Source organism: Drosophila guanche, unplaced genomic scaffold (assembly GCF_900245975.1).
Source record: "Drosophila guanche unplaced genomic scaffold, DGUA_6, whole genome shotgun sequence".
Classification (NCBI taxonomy): domain Eukaryota; kingdom Metazoa; phylum Arthropoda; class Insecta; order Diptera; family Drosophilidae; genus Drosophila; species Drosophila guanche.
The window spans coordinates 9,527,114-9,549,822 of record NW_022995743.1 but is presented as its reverse complement, the minus strand read 5'-3'; the positions used below and the strand labels follow the sequence as shown (position 1 = coordinate 9,549,822).

Genomic DNA, 22,709 nt, shown 5'->3' with positions numbered 1-22,709 from the left:
TGATTGCTAATATACCAAAATTATACCAAGTCCCGTTGGCCGAAAATACCAAACAGAGAATACCAAGCAAATACTGCATTCAAAAATCTACCAATGTTCCGTAGGAAAGCACGCACACACACACACGTGAGCCGGGTCCAGCAAGAAATAGTTTCTAGAACGTCCAGAGCCAAACTCCTATAAAAACAACTTAATTCAACCAACAAAATTGTGTTTAATTTTGAGAATCTAAACGCATATTAATTTTTTTTAAGGTAAGTTCAGTTCCCAATTCAAGATGTCAAGTTTGGGAAAGACTCTAAAGTAGGTCTGCAATAGTCGATGCGGATTTGTTGTTGCACATAAAATACATATGAAGGCACCTACATATGGATAATAGGCATATATATATGACTATTCAGGACCGTCGATGGTACAAATGGATGTACATGATTTCTTCGCCAACCAGTGTGTGGGCCCTCCTTCAATATCAAGTTTAGTCCGACCGGTTTCACTTAGTTTTATTAGAGAAAATCAATTAGTTTTACATTGAATCGATCAAACAAGATTTTTCCTTCATTCTCCCTCCCCCACACTCCACTCCGAACATGTGTTTGGTCACGTAACTGTTATAAATTTCCTAGTTTTCCCCCTTGGGCAGGAAAGATACTTACAAAGATGTATAAATGTGTATAAAAGACTCCCATTTTCCTGGCTCCCTTCCAGCTTGTTTCTGTGTGCATGTTATTATCATTGGTACATATAGTTGTGTGGGTGTGTAATGTGTATTTAGTATGGCTGCGCAACAAATCGCACTATATAGGATACATAGGAACCTCGCTAACAGCACAGGCAAATACAAACAATTGAGGGCAAGTGGTTTTTTCGCTTATCAAGAACATCGCCCCTCTCTGCGCAGCTCCTCCACGCTATTCTCTCTGTGCCGACCGACCCCAACAGCCGGCATTTCGTGTAGCTATCGTCTCATTCCTAAATTCTCGCTCGCCGCGCAAGCACCGTAATAAACAGAACACACAAACACAAGCGAGAGAGTGAGTAGGTTCGGAGAGGGAGAGGGATACAAGAATTGAAACTACGCAGTTTGTTTATTTATTGCTTAACACATAAAATACGCGTGGACCGGGCCGCCACGCTGCTTACATAATGCGATTTTGGGTTCTGCCGCCGACCTACTACCAATACTTTAAAAGTTTCCAAAACACAGTCGAGCCGGCAAATTTTGACAAACGGCCTTACTGCGTCATTAAATTAAAATTTATATGATTACCTATAGATGCTGATTAGAATTTCGTGATACCAAGTTTATTTGGGTGAGATTTATTTTTGTTCAACGGGGGCAGGCCAAGACCTAGGACAATTGTAGGTGAAACTCATTAGGGGATGCATTTACTTAGTTTCCGTTGTGGAAATTTTCCACTGGCAATTGCATCAGCCGGTTTTAATTGAATTCGTTCCCGTTATTATCTTTCCAGAAGCAACAGCTTGACGCTATTTCAAACTAAATTTCAACGTAAAAACAAAGTGTTCAAGTGTTTTAAGTAATAATCCATATATATCGCTAGCCAAGCAACATCAAATTACAAAAAATTTCCAGAAATTTATATTTGTGTAAAGAATATCCAAGTGCAAGTGAAACGAGATCCTAGATCCCAGAGAGCCATTGTGTAGTGATTGTTAGACAGAGCGCTATGTCAACTGCTGCCGGCAAACGTAATAAACACTCAAAACGCCATAATGAAGAGCGTGTCGACATAAGCAAGGACGAGTTCGAGGCCTTCCGCGAGGCGCTTAGCAAAGAGGAGTTCCGCAAGCTGTTCTTCGATTATGTCGATGAGGTTCAGGACCCAGAGAACCGCAAGATCTACGAGCAGGAGATCACGCAGCTGGAGAAGGAGCGGGGCGTTGATGTTAAATTCGTACACCCCAAGCCGGGATTTGTCGTGAAGACATCCATTGACGGTGAGTTGAAATGCTTCATCAATATCGCCAGTTCGCCGGAGGTTGCCCGGCCCAACAGCGTGGTGGGCACGAATCCGGAGACTGGAAGTCGTGGCCTAAGCTGGTCCATACCAATGGCCCAGATGGAGGGTCGGGACGACTTTGATGCCAAGAACAACCACTGCAAGGTCTTTGATGTGGTCTTCCATCCGGATGCCCTGCACCTGGCCACCCGTGACTCTCAGTTCCGGAAAGCTTTGATCGACACAGCGCTGGACGCAGTCGAGCGCGCGTACGAGGTTGCCCTGGACCGTGCCAATTTGAAGTATCCCAAGCTGGCCTACAAGGGCATTGCCCGACCCACTGTGATACGGAAGCTGGTCGCCAATCCCACACCGGAGGAGCAGGAACCGCATCCCCTCGAGCATATGTATCCCACGAAGCCGCCCACCTCCAATTCAGAGCCCAAAATACTACCCATGAAAACCCAGACAACACCTGTGCCAGAGTTCGCTGTGCCCAAGTATTCCATCAAGCAAAGCCACGACGTGGACCTGTCTGAGTACACCGATGAGCTCGATGCCAAGCTCCATGTGACCATACCGCGCTCAATTGTCGTGGAGATTGAGCTACCGCTGCTCCGATCCACTGCCGACTGCCAGCTGGATGTCACTGCCAAGTCTGTTTACCTGTTGAGTGAGCGAACCGGTGCCAAGTACCGCCTCAAGGTGGATTTGCCCTTTACCGTTGACGACAAGGCTGGCAATGCCCGCTTTGATACGGATAAGCGGCGCCTCAGCATCACCCTGCCCGTGGTGCGCAAGAGTTTTAATCAGCAGCGCCAGATGCACGACACACTGCGCTTCCTCAGCCGCGAGGACAGTGGTGTGGAGCTGCATTCCAACAGTGAATCCCCCGTGGAGGATAATGCCGATGGGGACATTCCTGAATTAGGTAGGTTAAATGCTCGAGAAGTTTTCTCCCGTGTCCGTCGCTGATCCATGCTATCTTCATTCATTCACAGCCACACTCTCTGATCCGCCTGCCCTAGCACAAAGTCCGTTCCTGAACGATTCCGTGCACTATCAACTGCCCAAATTCGACTGCAATGTCGTGGACAATGAAATGGCCTTTGTTCTGGATGTGCCACACGTCCAGCCGGATTCCATCGTGACATTGAAGGCGCAGCGGAGCGTATCCTTGAAGTTTTCCACCATCGGCAGTGGCTACTATCCCACACACTATGCCTTCTACATGGAGCTGCCGTCAGCGGATATGGAGGAGTACGAGGAGAAGCACAGTATCGAAAGCATCGAAGCTGAGGCCTGGGACAACAATGTGATAATGAAGCTGTTCCTGGGTGCCGAGAGCAAGGCCCCACCGAGCTATCTGGCCGGTCTGCAAGCCAACGATCTCAAAGAGTATCAGGTGTACGGGCATTACAAGATAAAGGCTGATGAAAATGATGGGCGCGAGCCTAACCCCCCGAGAGATGTTCAGATAATGCGAACGAAAGAGGCCGTAGTGATCAACGTAAGCCCCCCACTGGGCACCAACACCACGGAGGAGGATGAGGAGCAGCAACAGCAGCAGAAAAAGCCAAGCAAAAAACAACGCAAGCGCAACAAGAAGCAGCGCTCCTACTCGGAGTCTGCATGTGAGGACATGCTCGTTCAGCAGGATGATGCATTGGGGGGTAAGAAGGATGCCAACACCCCCAATATGCCGCAGCGAAAGCAACGCAGCTACTCGGAGTGCAACGACAGCACCATTGGCAATGGAAATGGTAATAGGGGTATTCTCAAGCGGTTCAGTCGCTACGGTCCGAGACCATCCATTTCGGACAGCTGCTCCTCCATCGATGACTGTGGGTTCTCCTCTCACTCGTGCTCTGTGGATGCCTCGGGCTCTCTGTTTTCGCAATCGTTTGGTGGCATTCCCGAGGAGGATCAGGCCGAGGCTGGCCTTTCGGAGAGCTGCAAGAAGACTGTTAGATTTAGTGACCAAATCATGAAGCAAGTGTTCAGGTGAGTTCCACGAATAAATAACTATAATTATTTGCAATAATTCATTTATGTGTGTGTGTGTGCTCTTTCCACAGACACGACTCTAGCATCCTCGGGCAGCGTAAAAAGAATCAGAAGCGTCGCAATTGCAAATTGCGTGCCGAGCAGCGACGCCTCAGCGAGGGCGATTCGGCTGATTACGAGGAGACCCGTGGCACTGCCCTCAAGGTAAGAATCAAAGCAGATTGGACTGATCTCATTAACAAGTGCTGTTACGCTGCTAATTCAATTAGTGGCCATCAGCGAAATGTTGTTGTTTGACCAGACGGCAAATATTTAATCAACTATTTGTGCGAATTGTGGACCGAAGTTCACACTCAAATACCATCTGCCAAAACCAATTAATGTCTTTCTTTTATTTTCTACAATCAGCAAGGGAAACCATCATCATGCAACGATAGCAACAAACTGCACGATAGCGGACTGGATCTGACTGGAGCAGCTGCCACCCACCGCATCGACGGCAACTCGCATTCCTACGCCGATTCGGATGCCAAGAATGATGCCATGATGTTTGAAATGGATGATGAAGAAAATGAAATCTAAGCAGATACATAAAATGCAAACAAAATAATTGGAACCTATTTTATTTTTATTTTTTGCTATTTTCATTATTGTAATTTGTTGGATGTTTCTGCCACAAACTGCTCAAAATCAGATATACCTGTAATCATATACAAATTGTTATAAATTTGGTTAACTATTGAAATGAAATTGTTTAATCGTAGCATTAAATCATAATCAAAAGTGAAACACAAAGTTGAATAATTGTAAACATTAACATGCACATACTCATGCACACACACACACCCACACAATTATGGCCTTGATGAAACTCTCATCATTAAATTGATTTCTGCAGCAGCTTGAGGCAATTATTTAATAATATTCATACATACTATTACAACATTCATTTAAACACAAACAACAATCACAAAAGTATGCTTAAACATCAATAGTTAACAAATTCCTCTAGTATTACAGAGCAACAAACCCACAAGTAGTGTCTAAGCCATTTTAAATGTGTAGGAAATCTGGCTAAACAACAAATTAATGTAATTTTAACTCTTTTAAGCGCGCAGAAAAGTTGCAAAATATACGAGTATATTTATATGCCGGATAGCATAATTATCCTGAATGTATTTCAGTCAATTAAATGTGCATGAACTGACTACTGAAATTGTTCTAGTGGCTGCGTATTTTCTACTCCCTCACTGGAGCACAACCCACCAATTTCTTTTAGAAATTGTCCTCGAGCAGCCTGCGAATGTGTCCAATCTGCTGGAGATCGCGACGCTTTACCTCTAGCACATATCGCACGGGACAGTCGAGGGAGTCGCACTGTAGACTGCCAGCACGCCCGCAGCAGGACTGGCAGATTTGCTGCGTTAGCTGGTGGCCACGCTCCAGGCGAGCCACCTTGTCCGACAGCATGACAACACATTTGGTGGCGTTTCTCAGGCATTCGGTACAAATGCCGGCCTTGGTCTGGCGGCCGCAATCAATTACACAGCTGGTGGTGGAGAAATACTGGGAGATGGTGGACTTGGCGCCTCTGCCGCTGGCCAACTCATTGGCCGTGGCTAGGGCGGGCATCATGAGCAGCTTGCGCGGCAGGCTGGTGAACCAGTCGTTGACATCGGCTCCCACCAGCAGCAGGCAGCGGTTCAGGGGCGGAATAATCGCCTTGGTGATGTAGTAGATGGCATTGATCTTGTGGCCCTCGTTGGCCAGAATGTCGTGGGGACTGCGCACCAGACGGATAAGCTGCACGCCTGGTGGCCCATTGATGATAATGAAGGGTACACGCTCACCCCGACGCGGTATGCGCCTGGGATCCTTCTGCATCCACTTGCTGGGAATGGAATTGGGTCAAGAAAATGATTCTTGCAGAAACTAGCAACAGCTTCGACTCACCGCGTTAGCTGCAGGGCCGGCACACAGGCCGTGGGCTTGTAGCCATTGAGTCCACGAAACTCCTTGGCAAAGATGAGATCCTGCAGGTTGGCCCGTCCGGAGAGCAGTTTGGTGAACTGGCGACAGACGTACTGCTTCACCTGGCTAACGTCTGCCGTCTCAAAGAGCAGACGGAGCACCTTCTCCAGCATCTTGGCCACTGCCGGGCAGCCATCCCGACGCACCGTCTCAATGCCCTTGGCCTCGTATACGGGCTGCGCCTGGTCGGCCGTCTCGTACATGTAGCCGACGTAGCGCTTCTTGGTCTGCAGCAGGCAGGGCTGGTAGACCTTCTCCAGCTTTAGCTTCACTGGCTGGGGACTCATCTCGGTGACGGCCTGGGCTATCTCCTCGCCTATCCGGAATGCCTCCGCCCGATTGCGGCCTGGCACCAGGACAAACATCGAGTCCGTGTCGCCGTACACCACGCGCACCTTCCACTCCTCGTTGGCCTCCACAAGCTTTATGGCACGCTCCAGGGTCTCGCGGCCCTTGGCCACGACAGAGTCGCCCACCTCCACGGCCGGCATGCGTCCGCTGAAGTTGGCCGCCGTATAGCCGTAGGTCACATTGGCCATCAGCTTCAGTCCCAGCTGACGGGAGTGCAGAATCCGCTGAAGGGCAGAGTTTTCCCTGTGGAGCTTCATCGACTGCTTGACCATCAGGCGCGTGTCTAGAATCTCGGTTAACATGCGCGGCAGAATGCCCTCCCTCACCTCCCGCTTGACAAACACCACACCGCACGGCGACACCGTCACCAGATCGTGCTCCAGCAGTTTTTGCAGCATTTGACGCGACACGCGTAGCTGTGAGGCTCCGAACTCGAAGGGGGAGCTACCCCCCAGATGCTCCACCCGGCCCAGGCAGGTGGAGAAGCAATAGTTGTAGGCAATAATCATGCTGGGGTAGAGACTCTGAAAGTCAAGCACAATCAATGGATCGGCGTAGAAGCGAGACTGCGGCTCCAGGATTAACGCCAGGTACTCGGGCGCCCTCATGTGCGCACGCTGCTGGACGCTGGGCGACAGCGGCACCACGTTCTTGGGCTTAGCAATTCTGGAAAATGCGACAAGAGGATAACCAAAAGGACTTTGCTTCGAAAGGGAACTGTTTTGCTCACCTGAGCATCATGCTCTCGACTCGAAACTGGGAGCCTCGCGACAGAACCTCGTAGAACTGGATGCCAATGAGCTTGGCCATCTCGCTGGTGCGTCCCAGCAGATCCAGCTGATCGAGCAGTGCCAGAGTACCCCTCACACGCTCCAGATGGTACTCCAGCACGATCCAGCGGGTGCAGGGCGAGTCGAACCACTCGGTGAGCGTCTTGGGGGTGTGCCAGGGGCAGCGCTTGTGTAGGATGTGGTACATTACGTTCTCGAAGGTGTACGAGGTGAGAGCAATCTCTGAGCGCATCAGTCGCCACACGTCAAGCAGGATGCGGCCGCAGAGTTTCATCTCCACATCCAGATCGGTGAACTGTTCCCGATCCTCGTCGACAAAGTCGCGCACCTTCTGCGTGGGCACGCGGGACAGCAGGGGGGCTATGTTGAAGCACAGATGCTTGGCCCGGTCGATCACATAGCCCCAGGAGGCCATCTCGATCTCGTAGCCGGCATAGATGTCCGCGTCCCAGCGGGCACACAAGGCCAACAGAGCCTCCATTGCCTCTGCCTCAGAGGCAACCACCTGAACTTCAATGTCCTTGTCCAGGCCATGGATCAGTCCCTCGCTGAGCAGATCCTGGGCATGATTGACCATAATATAGCCACAGGCCTTGCTGGGCAGCGACCCAGCCGCATCCGCATCCGGCAGGCTGTGCTCGATGGCATAGAACAGGCAACGGATCTCGTCGTGCATCGGATCGGGTTGCAGCTCGCCTCGCGTCGACACAAACACCTCCAGCGTCATTATGGTCAAGTAGTTACACTCAATGTCCGCCTTGGCCTGCTGCAGGTTCTCCAGATTCACCTTGAAGCCAAACGTGTTGTCCAGCGTCGCGTGGCTCAGGCCGAAGCTGAGCTCGTGTTGCCCCTCTTGGTGGTGGCCCGGCTGGTCCAGCTGTCGCAGGAAGGAGGTGCGGTCCAGTTCCGCCTGTGCGACACTACTTGAGACGCTGCTCTGGTCACTGGCCTGACTGCTGCCCTGCTGCGGTTCCACTGTTTCGTCCAGGGATGCATTAAAGTTGAGTTTGGCCTGCGCGGGACCCTTACTGCTTTTTGGCGTTGCTTTTGCCTTTGCCTGGGACATTGGTGTGAGGCTGAGGGTACAGTCGCCATCCTCCTCGCTGTCAGCTGCGCCTTCATCGTTCTGCAGCATCATTGTGATCTTCTGGCGCTTGACCTTGATCGGACTGTCGACGTCGTTGCCTCTCTCTGGCTCTTCCCGCTGCCGCAGCAGCTCCCTGGCCTTCAGCCAGATCTTGGCCTCTTGTCGACTGGGCGCACTCTGTGCCGGCTCAATGGCAATCGTCTGGCCACTGCTGAAGTACTCCCGGATGCGCTGCTCGCCCCGATGGCGCTGCAACATGGCCGGGCCGCCGATGGCAATCAGCTGCTGACGGCGCCAGGCAGCCAAGCCCTTGTCGTTGCCCAGAATGCTTTGAAAGGGATCACAGTCGTTGAGCTTGTTGCCGGGAATATGCAGGACCAGGAATCCCACCTCGGTTACCTTGCTCATATCGTCCGGATTGCTGTAGAAGGGCTGCTGGAATTCGTGTTCGTGTATGTCCAGCTTATGACAGCCGCGAACCACTTCATCGTACGTGGGTGGCAGCTCCAAAGGTGCAATGACAAAGGAATCAGCCTTCGGCGTGGCAGGTGCAAAATCAGGAGAGCACTGGGGACTGTCCATGTGATCACTAAATATCGACGGACTGTTGATGATCAGTGAGTGCTCATAGAAGCTCTTCATTAGCTCGGGTGTTTGGCTCTCGTTGCTCCTGGGACTCAGCTGTGGAGTGGTCTGTCCCTCGTCTGGATCGGCAGGAGCAGGACTGACTGTGGTTGGCGTCGCCTCGTGCTGTTTGGTCAACACCTCAGATCGAAAACTCCTACGCAAGCGTCTCAGATTCGGAGTCTTACGCAGTTTGGTAAGCATTTGATCGCGTTCAGTATCGGACTCGATCGCCTCATCATCGCTAGCTGGCAGATTGCTCACCCCACTGGGTGTTGCTGCTTCATCCGGAACAGACTCTGCTTGGGCTTCTTCTAAATTAATATCCTTTCGAGTACTTTTAGGCATTATTTGACGGCTTTTCTTAGCTGGCGTAACTATCTTCACCTCTTCCGAGGCATTTCTCTGTGACTTTTGGGCTCTGCCTTTACTGGTCTCCGTTTCCAAAGGACTCGCTTTCTCAGCCTGATGACGGGCACTGCGACGTGGCTTTTTCTGCTCTTCCTCAGCATCCACAGCTGTTTTGAATAGGTCCGTGAGTTTGGGAGTTTTCTCTCGCGGCGTCAGGGAGCAGATGAGATGAGTCTTGTCCAGATTGCGGGTAAGTCTCCTGGTACTGCGCCGCGGAGTGGAGCTATCAAAGAGAATAGAATTGTTTATTGTCCAGAGAAGGAAAGGTGACTATTCCCCTACTCATTCTGCAACAGGACGAAGCTGTTTGATGACTCCTCGACACTTTTGCGGCGCAGCTCCGTCATGGCCAGCTTTTTGCGCAGCGACAGCTCTGGCCTAAACGAGAAAAGGATAAGGAACAGACTGTCGAAAAGGTATCTGGTTGTGGGCATACCCTTGGCTACCCTTGGGTCGTTGATCGAGCTGCAGACTAAGGCGAGGGTTCGTGGATTTCCCTGTGGCTGCCACATAATTTTCTGCAATATGCGTCGAGGCAATTAGAGGCAATTATTCCAATATATCCAGCTGTACTCACTTTTCGTGGAGCTTCTGCCGATGGTGAGAGGCAGTGGAGCATATTTCTTGGCCGCACTGGACTTGGGTGTGCGTGGAGACCTCAACTGGCTGTCCCTTTTGGGTGTGGTGGGTGTCTTGGGGGGACTCTCGGTCGCCGTCGCCTTTGCCTTGCCTCTCAACTTTTTCGGTGTGCGCTGGAGATCATCCGAGCCATCGATCTGCGGCAGCTTCGTCTGCCCTGTCTCAGCAGGTTGGCTTTGTGTCAGCTTAAGCAACAGCTCATCAATATCATCCAGGGCGGTGGAGAAGTCATGCCTGCTCCCAGGGTTTGTTTCCCCCTCAGAATCAGATTCTTCATCGGATACCAGAGGCGGACCGACAGCCGCTGCTGCCGTCTCCTTGTCCAGCAGCTCTGGAGTTAGTTCAACTAAAGGGAACATAATGAAATGAAGCAATTATGCGGCAGTGACTGGCACTTACAGTGCTTGTGTTGCTGCGACAGGGGCGCCAAGGAGCTGTCCAAATCGATGCGCGACTCATTGGCACTTTGCTCCTCCAGCTGCTGCAGGACCTCCAGTAGTTCCAGGTCTTCTTCCCTCACTGAATCAGAGGCGAGAAAATGAATGTTTGGTTAGATATTGATAGATTCCGGTTTACCTACAGGTAGCATCGTGTGGCACAGCTCCGTGGGGCTGGGTAAGGCTCAAGACTAGCTCCTCGTCCACCAGCGTTTCATCCATGTATGCAGAATCGTCCTTTTCTGCAAAGGAAGCTCCAGAGAAGCTGCCATTGCTGCTGCTCGCTACGTGATTCTGGATAAACGAAGCATTGACCAGCAGCTGCTGCTGATCCTGGGAGCATTCCTCAGGATAAACGGCATTGGCCATCAGTTTTTGCAGGTTGTATGTGCGTCGCTGCTCCTTGCTGCTGGGCAAAGTGGTCTGCATGGTGGCATTGCCGAGTTGCGTCTGATCCGACAGGGTTTGGTCGGACATCGTCGACTGCTCCAGGGTAAGCAGTTTGCTCTCGAGAGCCGTGCGGTAGAACACATCACTCTCGGCGACTTCCACATGCAGTCGTGGCTGCGTTGGTGGCAGTTGCAGGACTGGAATCTAAAGCAGCAAGCTAAATAATTGGTCATACATGCAGGAGGAGCAGTAACCAGGATCCTACCGCATTCAGTTTCTGCTCATCGGCTGCTGCAGCGTAGCTCTGGGCCAGCTTTTGACGCCGCACGTTCTCATCATTCCAGATGGCTTCAATGCCGGGATTTGTGTGACTGCCCTTGCCCTTGTCGACTAGTTGGAAGCGATTCAGTATGAAGTTCGAACTGACGTCTATTTCCAGGGAGCTGCAGGACATCTTTTTAACGCTGCTAGTGTCCAGCAGCTGTGCGGGCTTTACATTCGGATAGGGAATCACTGAAAAATGCATTAGACTTTGGCTAAAGGATCTACAAAAGAGTCCAGCAATAGCTTGCCTTCATCCTCATGGCTTCGGCGGAACTTGAGCACCTCCAGTGGAACGTGCAGGTAGCTCATACCATACAGATTGAAGTCGATCATGAACTGCAGTATGTAGGGAACATGGGACTCGTGCGGATTGAAGTTCTTGCTGAGTATGGCCCCGCTCTGAAGAAGGTTGGCGGCGCGTCGCACGAAGCGTGGATTGAACATGTATATTTTGAGAAACTGATGCTCCACACGATGGTAGCCATAGAAGGGGCTGAAAATTAAGACATGTTTAAGATTTGTTCCATGTTTCGCTGATTGATGTTCTGCCCGACTCACATGCCCTTGACCAACTGGATCTTGAACACATGCTGGGCATTGGAGCTGCCCTGTCCCAGTGATATATTGAGTGCCTTGTCCAGGTGCATGGCAATCTGTAAGATGCCCCGCTCCAAGGATTCAAAGTCCTTCTTATCGTACGGTATGTAGAAATAGGGAAACACGCCGTGCACATGCATGCAGGTCTTCTGTCCACTGGAATTGGCCCCAAATATGCGAATGATCGGCACCTGCTCACAAACAATTCAGTAAATATCAGTAGGATTCATAATAACTGAAATATAGTGACACCGACTCGCTTGATTTCCTTCCCGCGCAACTCCGAGTAGCAGGGATCCTGACCAAACTGCGGCTTCTCCATGTAAAAGTCAGCTATGACCAAGCGAATGGAGTACACGCCGTCGATTCCGGGTGCCGCTGCTGCCATGGCCGTGGGGATAAACAAAATAAGAAAAGAAAATAATAGCCCGGCTTTTGTTTGTTGTGAAATTCAGCATCGATAGACCTCGCTCCGATGTATCATAAATCAGTCGATAGCTATATCGATAGGTAGGGCTGCATTGCCGCTGCCCAAGAAAAGCAACAATTTTGAATAAACTAATGACGAATCAGTTGTTTTGCTTTTCCCCTGCCAATAAAATGTTATATCCTTTAACTGATTTAAAGCAGATATGCTTAACAGAAAATCAACTGTTAAAAAACTGTTCAACTGCACTGTTCGAATGCACGTTTATGCTAACATCTGCTGCGCTTCCATAGGCCGGTTATACGGTAAATAATATTTCCTAATGTTTTGAGCTCGAAACATCGCGCACAAGTCTATCCGGTTCCCAGTGTCTATAGTAAAAAAACTTCCTCGCGATGATACATTTCTGCAGCAATAATGGTTGTTGTTTCAATAATATACATATGTAAATATAATTACTTCAAAAAACTGCAACAAGCACTCATACATTATGTACGTATGTACATATGTATGCATATGCATACATAAGTGGAAATTACAGTAAATTATAGAGTCTGATTTGTGGCTAAAATTACATACATATGTAGATGTGTATATGTACATTTGTATTTTAATATTGCATTTAGGATCGAAAGTTTTGTGTAAAAACTATAATATTGAATCACCCAAGCAATGGTCTAAAGATATACATAGATCTGTGTACAGACAGCATTGCGCATTGCGCTCAGCAATCCAAGTCCAAAGAGCCCATTGACGACAATGCTTAAACGCTTTACGATTAGATTAGATTTACATATGCGTTTTATATACATACATATTTTTATGTACATAACTCATTATATGTGGCTTATAAAATCCTTTTTTCCGTCAAGATTCGTGTACGATGGCGGCTCATCCTTTCTCATTCTATCGAATGCCTTTTGAACCGAGAACAGGGCATAGCTTAGATAGGCTGCAATTAACAGAGAAAAGAATGAATAGTTGTGATTTTTCATGTGATGACAGCATACCTGTAAATGGCACCACCATGACCGGAACAAAGATCCAGTTGTCATTGACCATCAAAACAACGCCCAGAAATACCATGAGGTACAAGAAGAATCCACAGGTTATCATCCATGGCACGAACAGCTTATACTTTTCCTTCAGTTAGCAAAACAAACAAAGAAGTTTATCAATCCAAGCCTTCAGCTAGAGGTACACTTGAACGTACCTTTATGGCACCAATTACTAGGCATACGCTTCCCAGTATTTGCAGCACCGACACATGTATACCCAGGTCGTACGATCCATCTGCGAATTGTATTTGATATGAGATAACTCGGCTAACTTCGCGATTCGATTGTAATACATCGCCAGAAATAGTCATCCATTAGAGCCAAGTAGACAATGGCAAAGACCACCGACAGCACTCCCGTGAGGATAATGCCATTTTTGCTGTCTAATTTGAGCATTTTCACGCTTTTAGTTATCTTTCCTGCGCGAGCAGTCCGTTTGGTAGGAAGACTATTTCACAAATAAATTCGATGTATTTCGACAAGGGGAGCTTTGCTCTCCCAATCTTATCAGTTACCTATCTGGCACGGCACTAACTCCCTCTCTTATATAGCCCATGCATGTACATATGTATACATATATTTACAGATAAATACACTGGATGACATTTGCTGTGGCCAATATTTGCACTTTATTTCATTAAAAGGCTTCATTAAAAGGCGTAGATAATTATAAATATGTAAAATGTACACCACAATGTGTAAATAAGACTTAGCTAAGTCGATAGAGAATCGATAGAGAGTCCCTTCCATCTTTCATGCTCCTGTTCTGGCCACTGCTCTGCTCTTGTGATCTCTTTTTATATTTCTTCAATTTCTTTGTGTTTCTTTCTGTGGCCAATATATGCACTTTATTTCATTACAATGCGGTTGGGATTCTGTATTTATTATAGGCGGTTGGAAGGGGCCCCCTAAATTGGTGTTTCCGGCTTCTTTCCTAAAGAAAATCAAATCAAATTCAAATTCAAATAGAATTTACAGGTAAATGGAAGCAGAAGACAAATTCCCAGGAAGACAGTCAGGTACAGGAACAATTCTGTAGTTATTATCCACGGAAGTATAGAGAAAAGATCGTAATTGATAATATTCCTGTAATGACAATGTATTTCCGGGCTTCACAAGTGCTTGAAAAGTTGTACAAATATTAGCTTTCGAAAAGAAACCAGCCCCACTTTAATAAATTGGTGTATAAATAATTTTTATTGAAAGTTTTTCTTCTTATTGCTTCAGCGTCATCAAGCCAGCAAGCCGAGCCCTGGCTCCTCATCTTTCTCTCTCAGTAGGCGGGCTAGGGCGGCGGCAGGCTTATAAAAATGTTTTCGGCTCTTTGGTTTGCCCTTACAATGGATTTAGTTTTAGGTTTAAGGTTTGGATTTGATTATTCTTGAATAATGCAATGGAATTGATTAGCTAACAAATCGATTGGTGGCGCAAGAGTGGTGCAAAAAGTTTGTTAATTGTAAAATTTGTAACATGCATTTTATTCGCTTTTCGTTTTCGTTTTGATTTTGTTTTTTGTTTTAACTAGAGTTACTTTTAAGTATAAAATTGTTATGCAATATCGCATCGCATCGCATTGCATGGCATTGCTTTCATATGTACTGATGTATGTATAATTATTCGATCTTCAGTTAACTCTTTGATACTCAATAAACTTTATAGCATATTTCATTTTGTTTCGTTTCGTTTTGTCTCGTTAAGTTAATTTCGAGCAGCCGTAAGTCGTAATATCCGATTGATTTGAGTAAAGTTAGGCTTGATTAGGTAGGGCTGGGTTGGGATTAAGAAGTTAAGAACATTGTTGCCTTCTTTTCAAGTTAGTCAAGAGATATAAAAAATACGTAGATTATAACATTCGATTAGTACAAGTAGGTTGTATGTATGTATAAATATATAAAAAGTACACAACGTGTAAATAAGACTAAGCTAAGTCGATAGAGGAGCACGCGTACTCCCTACTCCCTCCCTTCTTCTCTCATGCTCATGCTCCTGTTCTGCACTCCTCTGCTCTTCTGATCTCTTTTTATAATTTTTCAATTTCTTTTTGTTTTTTTTTTTTTTTTTTTTGGCAAAATCACAGGAGAATTAGAAATAATTAACATAAACTAAGACACTTGGCCGTGTTCAGGCGCCGGCTCAGGTGTGTCTGTGGNGTGGAAAGCCGGAAAACGACGATTTGGATAAGCAGAAAAAACAATCATAGAAGTGTCGCGGCGCACGGAACTTTCTCTCTTTATCTCTTTACCGATTGGAAAGATCCTTTGGATGGGTTCAACCTTGCTTGCTTTATTTGCCTTCACTTTGAATGGAGATTGTTCTTGTGTGTAGTTTTAGTTTTGATTTTTTGAGGATTTGTAAGTTCATTAGGTGTATATTTGTATAATAAATTATGACTATATATGCATGTATATGTATGTATGTATATAGATTTATACATTTAAGAAGTAAGTAGGAGGCGCATTATTTCAATTTCACTTTTCAACTTAAGAGTAACTGCTTGCTCGACTGACTGGCTGACTGATTGATTGATTGTTTTACCCACTGACTCACTGACTGACTGAACTGGCTCATTAACAGCTTCATAACAATGCGAATCTCTGATCGCTGATCAACAACAACAAAAAATGACATTATCATGGGAGTAATTGTGGAAAAAAATGAAGAACGCGTATATGCATGTACAAAAGAATAAATAAAACTGCATATAAAAATAATGATTCTCAGTAAGCCTATTAAACGTCAACAACCATCTTCTTGTGTATGTCCGTGTTTCCAACCACCGAGCAGAACTCGTCGAACGAAATCTTTCCATCCTCATCCTTGTCCGCGAAACCGATTGTCTTGTCCACGATCTGTTGCAGTTGCGTGTCCTTCAGATTGTTGCCCACCATCATTTTTAAAACCTGCAAAATTCCAAAATTTGTATAGTAAGTTCGATTAGTTTTTTTTTTCATGTTAAACCTAGAGATCGGTATTTGCTTGCCTGAAAAAGTTCACCATTTGAGATGTATCCATCGTTGTCCATGTCGTAGATGCGGAAGGCGAAGCGCAGCTTCGACAGTTTATCACCCTTAACGCTGAACTGTGAGACGCCCTGGATGAACTCCTTGAAGTCCACCTCCCCGTTGCCATCGGCATCGAATATGTCGATCACGCGCTGCACCAGCGGATTCTGTTGCAGTTCCGGCAGCGACATGAACTCGTCCACACTCAATGCTCCCGAATTGTCCAGATCCAGTTTGCGGAAACGTTTGCCCAAACGTCGAATCTCATCAGCATCGACTGGCAAAAGAAGGACATTGGAAAAGCTAAAATCAGAGTTGATTATCTCCAAGGTGCAGCCGCATCCCCTTCCCAGGGGAAAGAATGCGCATAATTCATATGTGAAGTGTTATTTTTAGATGCGGATTGTCTGTCTGCCCATCATCCGAAACACAGTGGGACGAGAACAAGAACAACAATTAAGCAAGCTTACAGACGCTCCGTTATGTCTTCTTTTTACAGAAATTGGTCGAAAAAAAAATACTGATAATAGTAGCAGGTTATATTAATAGATCATCATAAAGAGATTGATCTATGGTAGAGCATCGCAGGATACTTTGAAGGCTACTCGCATTTTTTGCTTGTGTTTTATTGTAAATTCGGCCGCGTTGTTCCACGTTTCGTTTGCATTCCATTCCACATAAGTGTTCCATATACACTGCCTGTGCATACCTATATACCATCCATATGTACATGTGTACATGTATGTGCTGTTATTTGCATATTCACAAACAGCTGCCATTCCGTTAGAATGACATTGACTGAAAATTCGTACTTACAATTGGAACACATTTCCATGGGCAGTGATGTTTCGTTTCCCTACAAATAAAATGTTGGAGAATATTACAGCAATCCATTCGAAAGCACTAAAATTCACATATTTATTGCAGCCAAAAGTGGGGAAGTGCTGGGGAAGGGGGTGCCAAGAGAGTTCGTTTCCTTTTCATTATTTTCCTTTAATTTAAGGAAAGAAAGCGGGACACTGCCTGCGGGTCTCTCAGTCCCCTTCTCTCACTCTCTGCCTCTTTATCATCGTTTCACTTTGCCTTCCCCGCCATTCTCGACACTTGCTCTTGAACATGTATTTCGGTTGGTTGGCCGTTTTTATTACCATTTTTATTTTGCCTTTTGTGGATTTCCTTGGGTGCTATCTATAGATGGTACAACTAATTTTGAGATTTTGCACTGCTCTGCTTTCACTCGGTCCGCTTTTAGTTCGCTGTTTTCTATTATAATTCAATGCCTTGAAGTTGCCTGCACATTCTCGTGTGGTTTATTTAGTATTATGGTTTTGTTGTCGAAATATTAAACTTTTTCTATTATTTTGCAAACGCAACACGACTCGTGTGACCGCGGATATGGCAGACCCTCAGAAACATACCGAAATAAACCTCCTCATTTTGCAAAATATACCGCAAACATACCGATGAAGATCATATTCCTCGTATTTGATATTCGGTTTAATATTTACAAGCTTTATGGAATTTTCTTCACTGAACTCATAATTTTACCCGTTAGCCTAATCAATTTTGCACGAGTCTGGCCAATTCTACATCAAACATTTGATGGATCTCCTTTCAATGTCTTTTAATATCCTAATGGTTTCTAAACAAACCATTTAAAGCTTTTACAATTTCCCATGGGAAATTGTTGGGGAGAAATTAGGGTATGGTCAACTGGCAAAGCAGCTCAGAAAATGCAACGCATGCAAAGCAAAATCCACTCAATTTTAAAACATATCATGAAGTTTAGCTCATTTTTGCGCTTAAAGCATGCGCTCTCAATAAAATACCAATGGCTAGACGAATTTGGTGTTAACATCAGCATATTTTAAAAATAACAATTTTAATAGCTTGATGAAATTAATTTAATTTAATTCAATGTCGATGTCAAAATATCAAAAAAAAGTATAAATTACATCGTTATCGGTATCCTATCGACAAAGGCGTGACTGTGACTGTAACAACACGAACACTTGCATGCAACGCTGTGTGAATAAAGTGCCGCCAGTTTGAAAATGGAAAATTACTTCGAAGATTGGCCAAACGCGAAATACAGAAATTAAGCAAAATATGTCATAAGGCCGTTAGGTGTTTTGGAAATTCATGGCATATGTAACGAATTCCTCGAACTACATTTTAAATTATGTTTAGCCCAAGTCAACAGCCTTTGAGTGGCTTTTGCGGTCAAACAGTTGGTGGGCTTCTCTTCGGCTCACTAGTGGGAGAGATACAGATAGCAATTTAGCAATTACTGTGTACTTATCCAGCATAATCATTAGACTAACTATCTTTCCACCCACTGGGCTGGTTTCCATTTCATTCCAGAGGCGTCAGCCGAAGCGAACAGTCCCATCCGTCACGAGGAGAAGTCATGGCACAAGGCACAGGCATCATCTGCGCAGAGGTTAACGGCCGCGAGGAGGAGCCACAGCGGCGAAGAGTGGCCATTGTCGGGGCGGGTCTGGTAAGTGTGATATGTACTCAAGATATGATATCTAGATGCTGGTGCTGTGGCCCCTTATCAGTGCCAGACCAGACCCCATGGACCATCATAATCCCACTTTGTGGAGAGCAAACTCCCTTATCAGGCTTCTTTTTCGGCAGGTCGGTTCTTTGGCGGCCCTAAACTTGGCCCGGATGGGCAACCACGTCGACTTGTACGAGTACCGCGAGGACATTCGACGCGCTGCTCTCGTGCAGGGGCGCAGCATTAATCTGGCTCTCTCGCAGCGGGGACGCAAGGCCCTGGCTGCTGTGGGCCTGGAGGAGCAGGTCCTGGCCACCGCCATACCCATGCGCGGCCGAATGCTACACGATGTGACCGGACGGACCAGTGTGGTGCTGTACGACCCATGCACCCAGCAGTGTCTCTACTCCGTGGGTCGCAAGCAGCTCAACGAGCTGCTGCTCAACGCCTGCGACAAGCTGCCGAATATACGCTGCCACTTCGAGCACAAGTTGACCAGAGCCAACATCAACGAGGGCGTCTTGGAGTTCCAGCAGCCGCATCGCGAGGAGGTGGCCTCGGCCAGCGCGGATCTCATTGTCGGCTGCGACGGAGCCTTCAGCAGCGTGCGACAGCAGTTGGTCAAGCTGCCGGGCTTCAACTACTCGCAGGAGTACATCGATACGGGCTACCTAGAGCTGTGCATCCCCGCCAAGGCGGGAGAGTTCCAGATGCCGCCCAACTATCTGCACATCTGGCCGCGCAACTCCTTCATGATGATTGCCCTGCCCAACCAGGACAAGTCCTTCACCGTGACACTGTCGATGCCGTTCAAGATCTTCGCCAGCATCCAGAGCCAGGAGCAGCTGCTGGCCTTCTTCAGGCAGCACTACAGGGACGCTCTGCCACTCATTGGCGAGGAGCAGCTCATCAAGGACTTCTTCAAGACAAGGCCCCAGCACCTGGTGTCCATCAAGTGCAAGCCGTATCATTATGCCGACAAAGCACTGATCCTGGGCGACGCGGCCCATGCCATGGTGCCGTACTACGGCCAGGGCATGAACGCCGGCATGGAAGACGTCACCCTGCTGACCTCCATTCTGGGACAGCAGCTGCCGCTGGACGAGGCTCTGGCGCAGTTTACCGAGAAGCGCTGGAAAGACGCCTTCGCCATTTGCGACCTGGCGATGTACAACTATGTGGAGGTTAGTGTTTCCTTGCTGCTTTCCTTGCATATCCTGTTCTATGTGCTCCTCTTGCAGATGCGAGATCTTACCAAGCGCTGGTCCTTCCGCTGCCGAAAGTGGCTGGACACACTCTTGTTCCGACTGTTCCCTGGCTGGATTCCACTCTACAACAGTGTCTCCTTCTCGAGCATGCCGTACAGCGAGTGCATTGCCAATCGCAAGTGGCAGGATCTGTTGCTAAGGCGCATCTTTGGCGGCACCTTCATGGCCGTTCTCCTGGCCGGCTCTGCGTTCCTTGTGCAGCGTTTTCATTGACCAATTCACTCGTCTAAATTATATATTTGCCCACATAAGTATGCTCCGACACGATTAGAATAGAAGCTGATGCACGTGCATACAATTTTCTAATCGGTTTTATATTCTCTCGATTCTCTAAATAAATCACTTTGAATTTATACTTGAAGTGAACATGAAAATAAGGACCTCGTAAGAGGATCATCAAGCTATTGTCTATTGCCTTTGGATCCATGCGAACTGTCGCCACATCCCTCAAAATGTAAGGCACGCATCGAATACGTATTTTTATCTGCATACACACATTTATTTATTTATTTACATAAATATAAAGACGGATGGAAAATATTTGTGTGTGTGCTTTGGGAAAATAATTGAAATTTCTAGTTGGCCGCGTGGCCACGGCTACTACGCATCGCATTTGGGACTATCTACTCATAGATATGTATGTTTGTGGTTTTATTTTGTTGGTTGGTCGGCGACAGGCCAAAAATACGCCCCGACAATGCGATTTGGTATTTCTGCGGCTATTCCCGTTCTAACGGCTATTTGTGGCCCGTTTGTGCAGCCTTCGTCACGTGATCAGTGCAGCTGCAGAGAGTGGGTACGCGTAAAGAATGGTTGGTCAGGGGGCGCCCTGGTGTGCTGGTGCTGGTGCTCATAAATCATCACGATCATACATGGTCATAATATCCATCAGCCGCCGCAAGCTTTTGGGATTGGCAGTGAGAGAGCGCAAGCTCTCGTTTTCACTGCTCTCTTCCCATCGCCCGTCTCGCTTAATCACCGCTGCCCAAGAGGGAGGAACAAGGTCGGCGCTTTCACAATCGCCGGCCGGTATTTCGTTACAGCAATCTTCACCTTACTCTCTCCGTCTTTGTATGTACCACACTGTAGGAGCGCCAAAGGGCAAAAATTATAGATTCAATAGAAAGGGGGCTTGAAATAAGCTTTTTTTTTGTTTAAAAAGCTCGAACAATCGTCAGCATTAAGCCAGCACATCTCTCCTGACCTACTACCCAAAATGTGGGAGAGAGGAGCACAGCACCGTTTGTTTCTCATTTCCGACTCAGTTTGTGTTGCTAATTTCCGATTCATTCGCTCGCTCTCTAGCGCCAACTGGTCTCTCTCTCTCTCTCTCTTTGCCCCATCGCCGTTTATTGCTTTGCCCGTCACATGTTCGTTGTTCGTCAAGTAGACTTGACGCTTGTTGTGCCCAGCGATCCCCCGACCAACGGAAAATCTTCCACAGCATTGTGCAACCGTGAATTGAAAAGGCATTTGCAACTGTAACTCGTTTGTGTCCATAGAACAGGTGTATGTGAGTGAGTGCCAGTGCAGGCATTATCGAGTATCGCGCCCTTGCCCTTTTCACCCGCCACCCGCAACCCGTAAATCGTTCACCGTTTACCGATCTAATCCGACCGTAACGTTCTCGAAGCTTTCGACAAGCTTTAACCAAAAAACGCGTGGTTCCGCCAAACCATATGAAATAATCAGCGGCGAAAAATATAGCGAGGCAGAAAAAAGGTAACACACAAAAAAGTGAAATTAAAATTCAAAGTCAAAATCAAAAGTTTCTGGAGTTTTCTCTCTATACTCTGTGTGCTTGGTTGTGTGTGTGTGTGTGCTTGTGGGAGTGAGACTGCAGCGGCAATCAGAGAGGAAAAGAAGAGAATCGACACAAAGCGTTTGGGGGGTTTACTCTTCCGTAGCTTTGTAGCGTTTCGGCTTGGTTTACTTACGTTCACGTAATATTCCAAAAATAAATGTATATAGTCCACATGTACAGTATATACAGTAGATTCTTACATACATATGTTCGAATGCATATTTGTATATACAAAATTGGTAGCACCAATTATCATTATCACCATCAGCTTTGTTGTTGTTTGGGATAACTACCATCCATCCACTGCCACTTTGGTGTTCGATATCCGATTCAAAGAAAGTGCTCCCCCCATTTCGTGTCGATCAGTTTTGCTGTTTAACTTTTAATAGAAATTGTTTCGCTTGTGTATGATCAAATCGTTTCGTCTATATACAAAATAGACACCACAGGTATATGTAGATTTGTACTTGTGCATACACATACATACACACTTACAAGCTATATAGCCATCAGAGGCGGCGGCACGGCCGTGATTGCACTGATTGGTTTCGTTCTCTTCTTCTGAGCCCACCCCCTACGTGAGTCTGCCCGGCCATGCAGTGCGAATTGCGTGGATTTTTGATAATGACCACCCAAGCACGATCTGTCCGAATTTTACAGGTAAATAAGATCGAAATGATTGATCATACACCTCCACACATATACGAATTGATGTACATAAATGTACTATGTATGTATATGGCTACGTGACTGCTTTGCAATCTGTTGATAGGGCGCATCGTCTCGTGTTTTGGGTGTCGGATGGGCTGCTTGTCTAAATGAAAAGCAAACCAGAAATGCGGATAAGGTCTACACGCAGATGTATCCACCCCCCCCCCCCCCCCCCCCCCCCCCCCTCCCCCCCTCCTCTCCCACCCCCCCCTTTTCTTTTCTTTTTTTGTTTTCCCTTTTTTTTTTTTTTTGGTTGTTTGGGGGGGGATATTGAAGAGAAAAC

The 22,709-nt window shown here is 47.0% G+C and overlaps 6 protein-coding genes across 8 annotated transcripts in view; 3 read left to right on the top strand and 3 right to left on the bottom strand.

Annotated features, from left to right (window-relative positions):
* The first annotated feature begins 108 nt into the window (after positions 1–108).
* Positions 109–22,709, top strand: part of LOC117591548 (protein kintoun) — a 26,476-nt gene continuing 3,875 nt past the window's right edge. Inside the window, exons 1-7 of one of the 2 annotated variants that reach the window (XM_034284846.1) lie at positions 109–254; positions 1,473–2,892; positions 2,963–3,965; positions 4,040–4,172; positions 4,377–4,565; positions 18,502–18,505; positions 21,054–21,063. In XM_034284846.1, coding sequence (XP_034140737.1) covers positions 1,689–2,892; positions 2,963–3,965; positions 4,040–4,172; positions 4,377–4,550 — 2,514 coding nt within the window. In that variant the 5' untranslated portion in view covers positions 109–254; positions 1,473–1,688 and the 3' untranslated portion in view covers positions 4,551–4,565; positions 18,502–18,505; positions 21,054–21,063. Of the gene's footprint in view, positions 255–1,472; positions 2,893–2,962; positions 3,966–4,039; positions 4,173–4,376; positions 5,048–18,501; positions 18,506–21,053; positions 21,064–22,709 lie in introns of those variants that run through there. The other variant, XM_034284855.1, reaches the window with a different exon arrangement.
* Positions 4,560–12,110, bottom strand: LOC117591503 (DNA polymerase zeta catalytic subunit). 2 transcript variants are annotated; one of them, XM_034284803.1, is made up of 12 exons: positions 11,907–12,110; positions 11,612–11,841; positions 11,302–11,546; positions 10,995–11,242; positions 10,483–10,933; positions 10,302–10,421; positions 9,841–10,248; positions 9,700–9,781; positions 9,546–9,641; positions 7,081–9,486; positions 5,922–7,016; positions 4,560–5,859 (listed from the first exon to the last, which is right to left on the bottom strand). In XM_034284803.1, the coding sequence occupies exons 1-12, from the start codon at positions 12,036–12,038 to the stop codon at positions 5,244–5,246; spliced, it is 6,129 nt and encodes a 2,042-aa protein (XP_034140694.1). In that variant the 5' UTR covers positions 12,039–12,110; the 3' UTR covers positions 4,560–5,243. The 2 variants fall into 2 exon arrangements, with proteins under 2 accessions (XP_034140694.1, XP_034140698.1); XM_034284807.1 differs by lacking the exons at positions 10,995–11,242; positions 11,302–11,546; positions 11,612–11,841; positions 11,907–12,110 and having other exon boundaries at positions 10,479–10,581.
* LOC117591559 (kynurenine 3-monooxygenase) lies at positions 12,366–20,266 on the top strand. Its single transcript, XM_034284868.1, has 4 exons — positions 12,366–12,382; positions 18,502–18,640; positions 18,781–19,827; positions 19,885–20,266. The coding sequence occupies exons 2-4, from the start codon at positions 18,548–18,550 to the stop codon at positions 20,122–20,124; spliced, it is 1,380 nt and encodes a 459-aa protein (XP_034140759.1). The 5' UTR covers positions 12,366–12,382; positions 18,502–18,547; the 3' UTR covers positions 20,125–20,266.
* Positions 12,844–13,588, bottom strand: LOC117591572. The gene is made up of 4 exons (XM_034284889.1): positions 13,429–13,588; positions 13,291–13,370; positions 13,088–13,220; positions 12,844–13,029 (listed from the first exon to the last, which is right to left on the bottom strand). Exons 1-4 carry the CDS (start codon positions 13,529–13,531, stop codon positions 12,914–12,916), a joined length of 432 nt encoding a protein of 143 aa, XP_034140780.1. The 5' UTR covers positions 13,532–13,588; the 3' UTR covers positions 12,844–12,913.
* On the bottom strand, positions 15,149–17,540 carry LOC117591566 (calcineurin subunit B type 2). The gene is made up of 4 exons (XM_034284880.1): positions 17,286–17,540; positions 16,954–16,993; positions 16,116–16,414; positions 15,149–16,035 (listed from the first exon to the last, which is right to left on the bottom strand). The coding sequence occupies exons 1-4, from the start codon at positions 17,286–17,288 to the stop codon at positions 15,865–15,867; spliced, it is 513 nt and encodes a 170-aa protein (XP_034140771.1). The 5' UTR covers positions 17,289–17,540; the 3' UTR covers positions 15,149–15,864.
* The window catches only part of LOC117591519 (terminal nucleotidyltransferase 5C), a 42,167-nt gene continuing 40,735 nt past the window's right edge, over positions 21,278–22,709 (top strand). Inside the window, exon 1 of the mRNA XM_034284817.1 lies at positions 21,278–21,633. The gene's annotated coding sequence lies outside the window, so the exon portion shown is untranslated. The remainder of the gene's footprint in view (positions 21,634–22,709) is intronic.

Excerpts from the sequence above, each read along its gene's own strand:
- LOC117591503 (XM_034284803.1), bottom strand. The coding sequence starts at position 12,038 with ATGGCAGCAGCGGCACCCGGAATCGACGGCGTGTACTCCATTCGCTTG. Across the intron at positions 11,842-11,906 it reads GCGGGAAGGAAATCAAGCGA|GTGCCGATCATTCGCATATT; the intron begins GTCGGTGTCACT and ends GTTTGTGAGCAG. Across the intron at positions 9,782-9,840 it reads CGGCAGAAGCTCCACGAAAA|AAAATTATGTGGCAGCCACA; the intron begins GTGAGTACAGCT and ends CGCATATTGCAG.
- LOC117591572 (XM_034284889.1), bottom strand. The coding sequence starts at position 13,531 with ATGCTCAAATTAGACAGCAAAAATGGCATTATCCTCACGGGAGTGCTG. Across the intron at positions 13,221-13,290 it reads TAGTAATTGGTGCCATAAAG|GAAAAGTATAAGCTGTTCGT; the intron begins GTACGTTCAAGT and ends TGCTAACTGAAG. Across the intron at positions 13,030-13,087 it reads CATGGTGGTGCCATTTACAG|CCTATCTAAGCTATGCCCTG; the intron begins GTATGCTGTCAT and ends TGTTAATTGCAG.
- LOC117591566 (XM_034284880.1), bottom strand. Across the intron at positions 16,415-16,953 it reads CATGGAAATGTGTTCCAATT|TCGATGCTGATGAGATTCGA; the intron begins GTAAGTACGAAT and ends TTCTTTTGCCAG. Across the intron at positions 16,036-16,115 it reads CAAATGGTGAACTTTTTCAG|GTTTTAAAAATGATGGTGGG; the intron begins GCAAGCAAATAC and ends GGAATTTTGCAG.
- LOC117591559 (XM_034284868.1), top strand. The coding sequence starts at position 18,548 with ATGGCACAAGGCACAGGCATCATCTGCGCAGAGGTTAACGGCCGCGAG. Across the intron at positions 18,641-18,780 it reads CCATTGTCGGGGCGGGTCTG|GTCGGTTCTTTGGCGGCCCT; the intron begins GTAAGTGTGATA and ends CTTTTTCGGCAG. Across the intron at positions 19,828-19,884 it reads CGATGTACAACTATGTGGAG|ATGCGAGATCTTACCAAGCG; the intron begins GTTAGTGTTTCC and ends CTCCTCTTGCAG.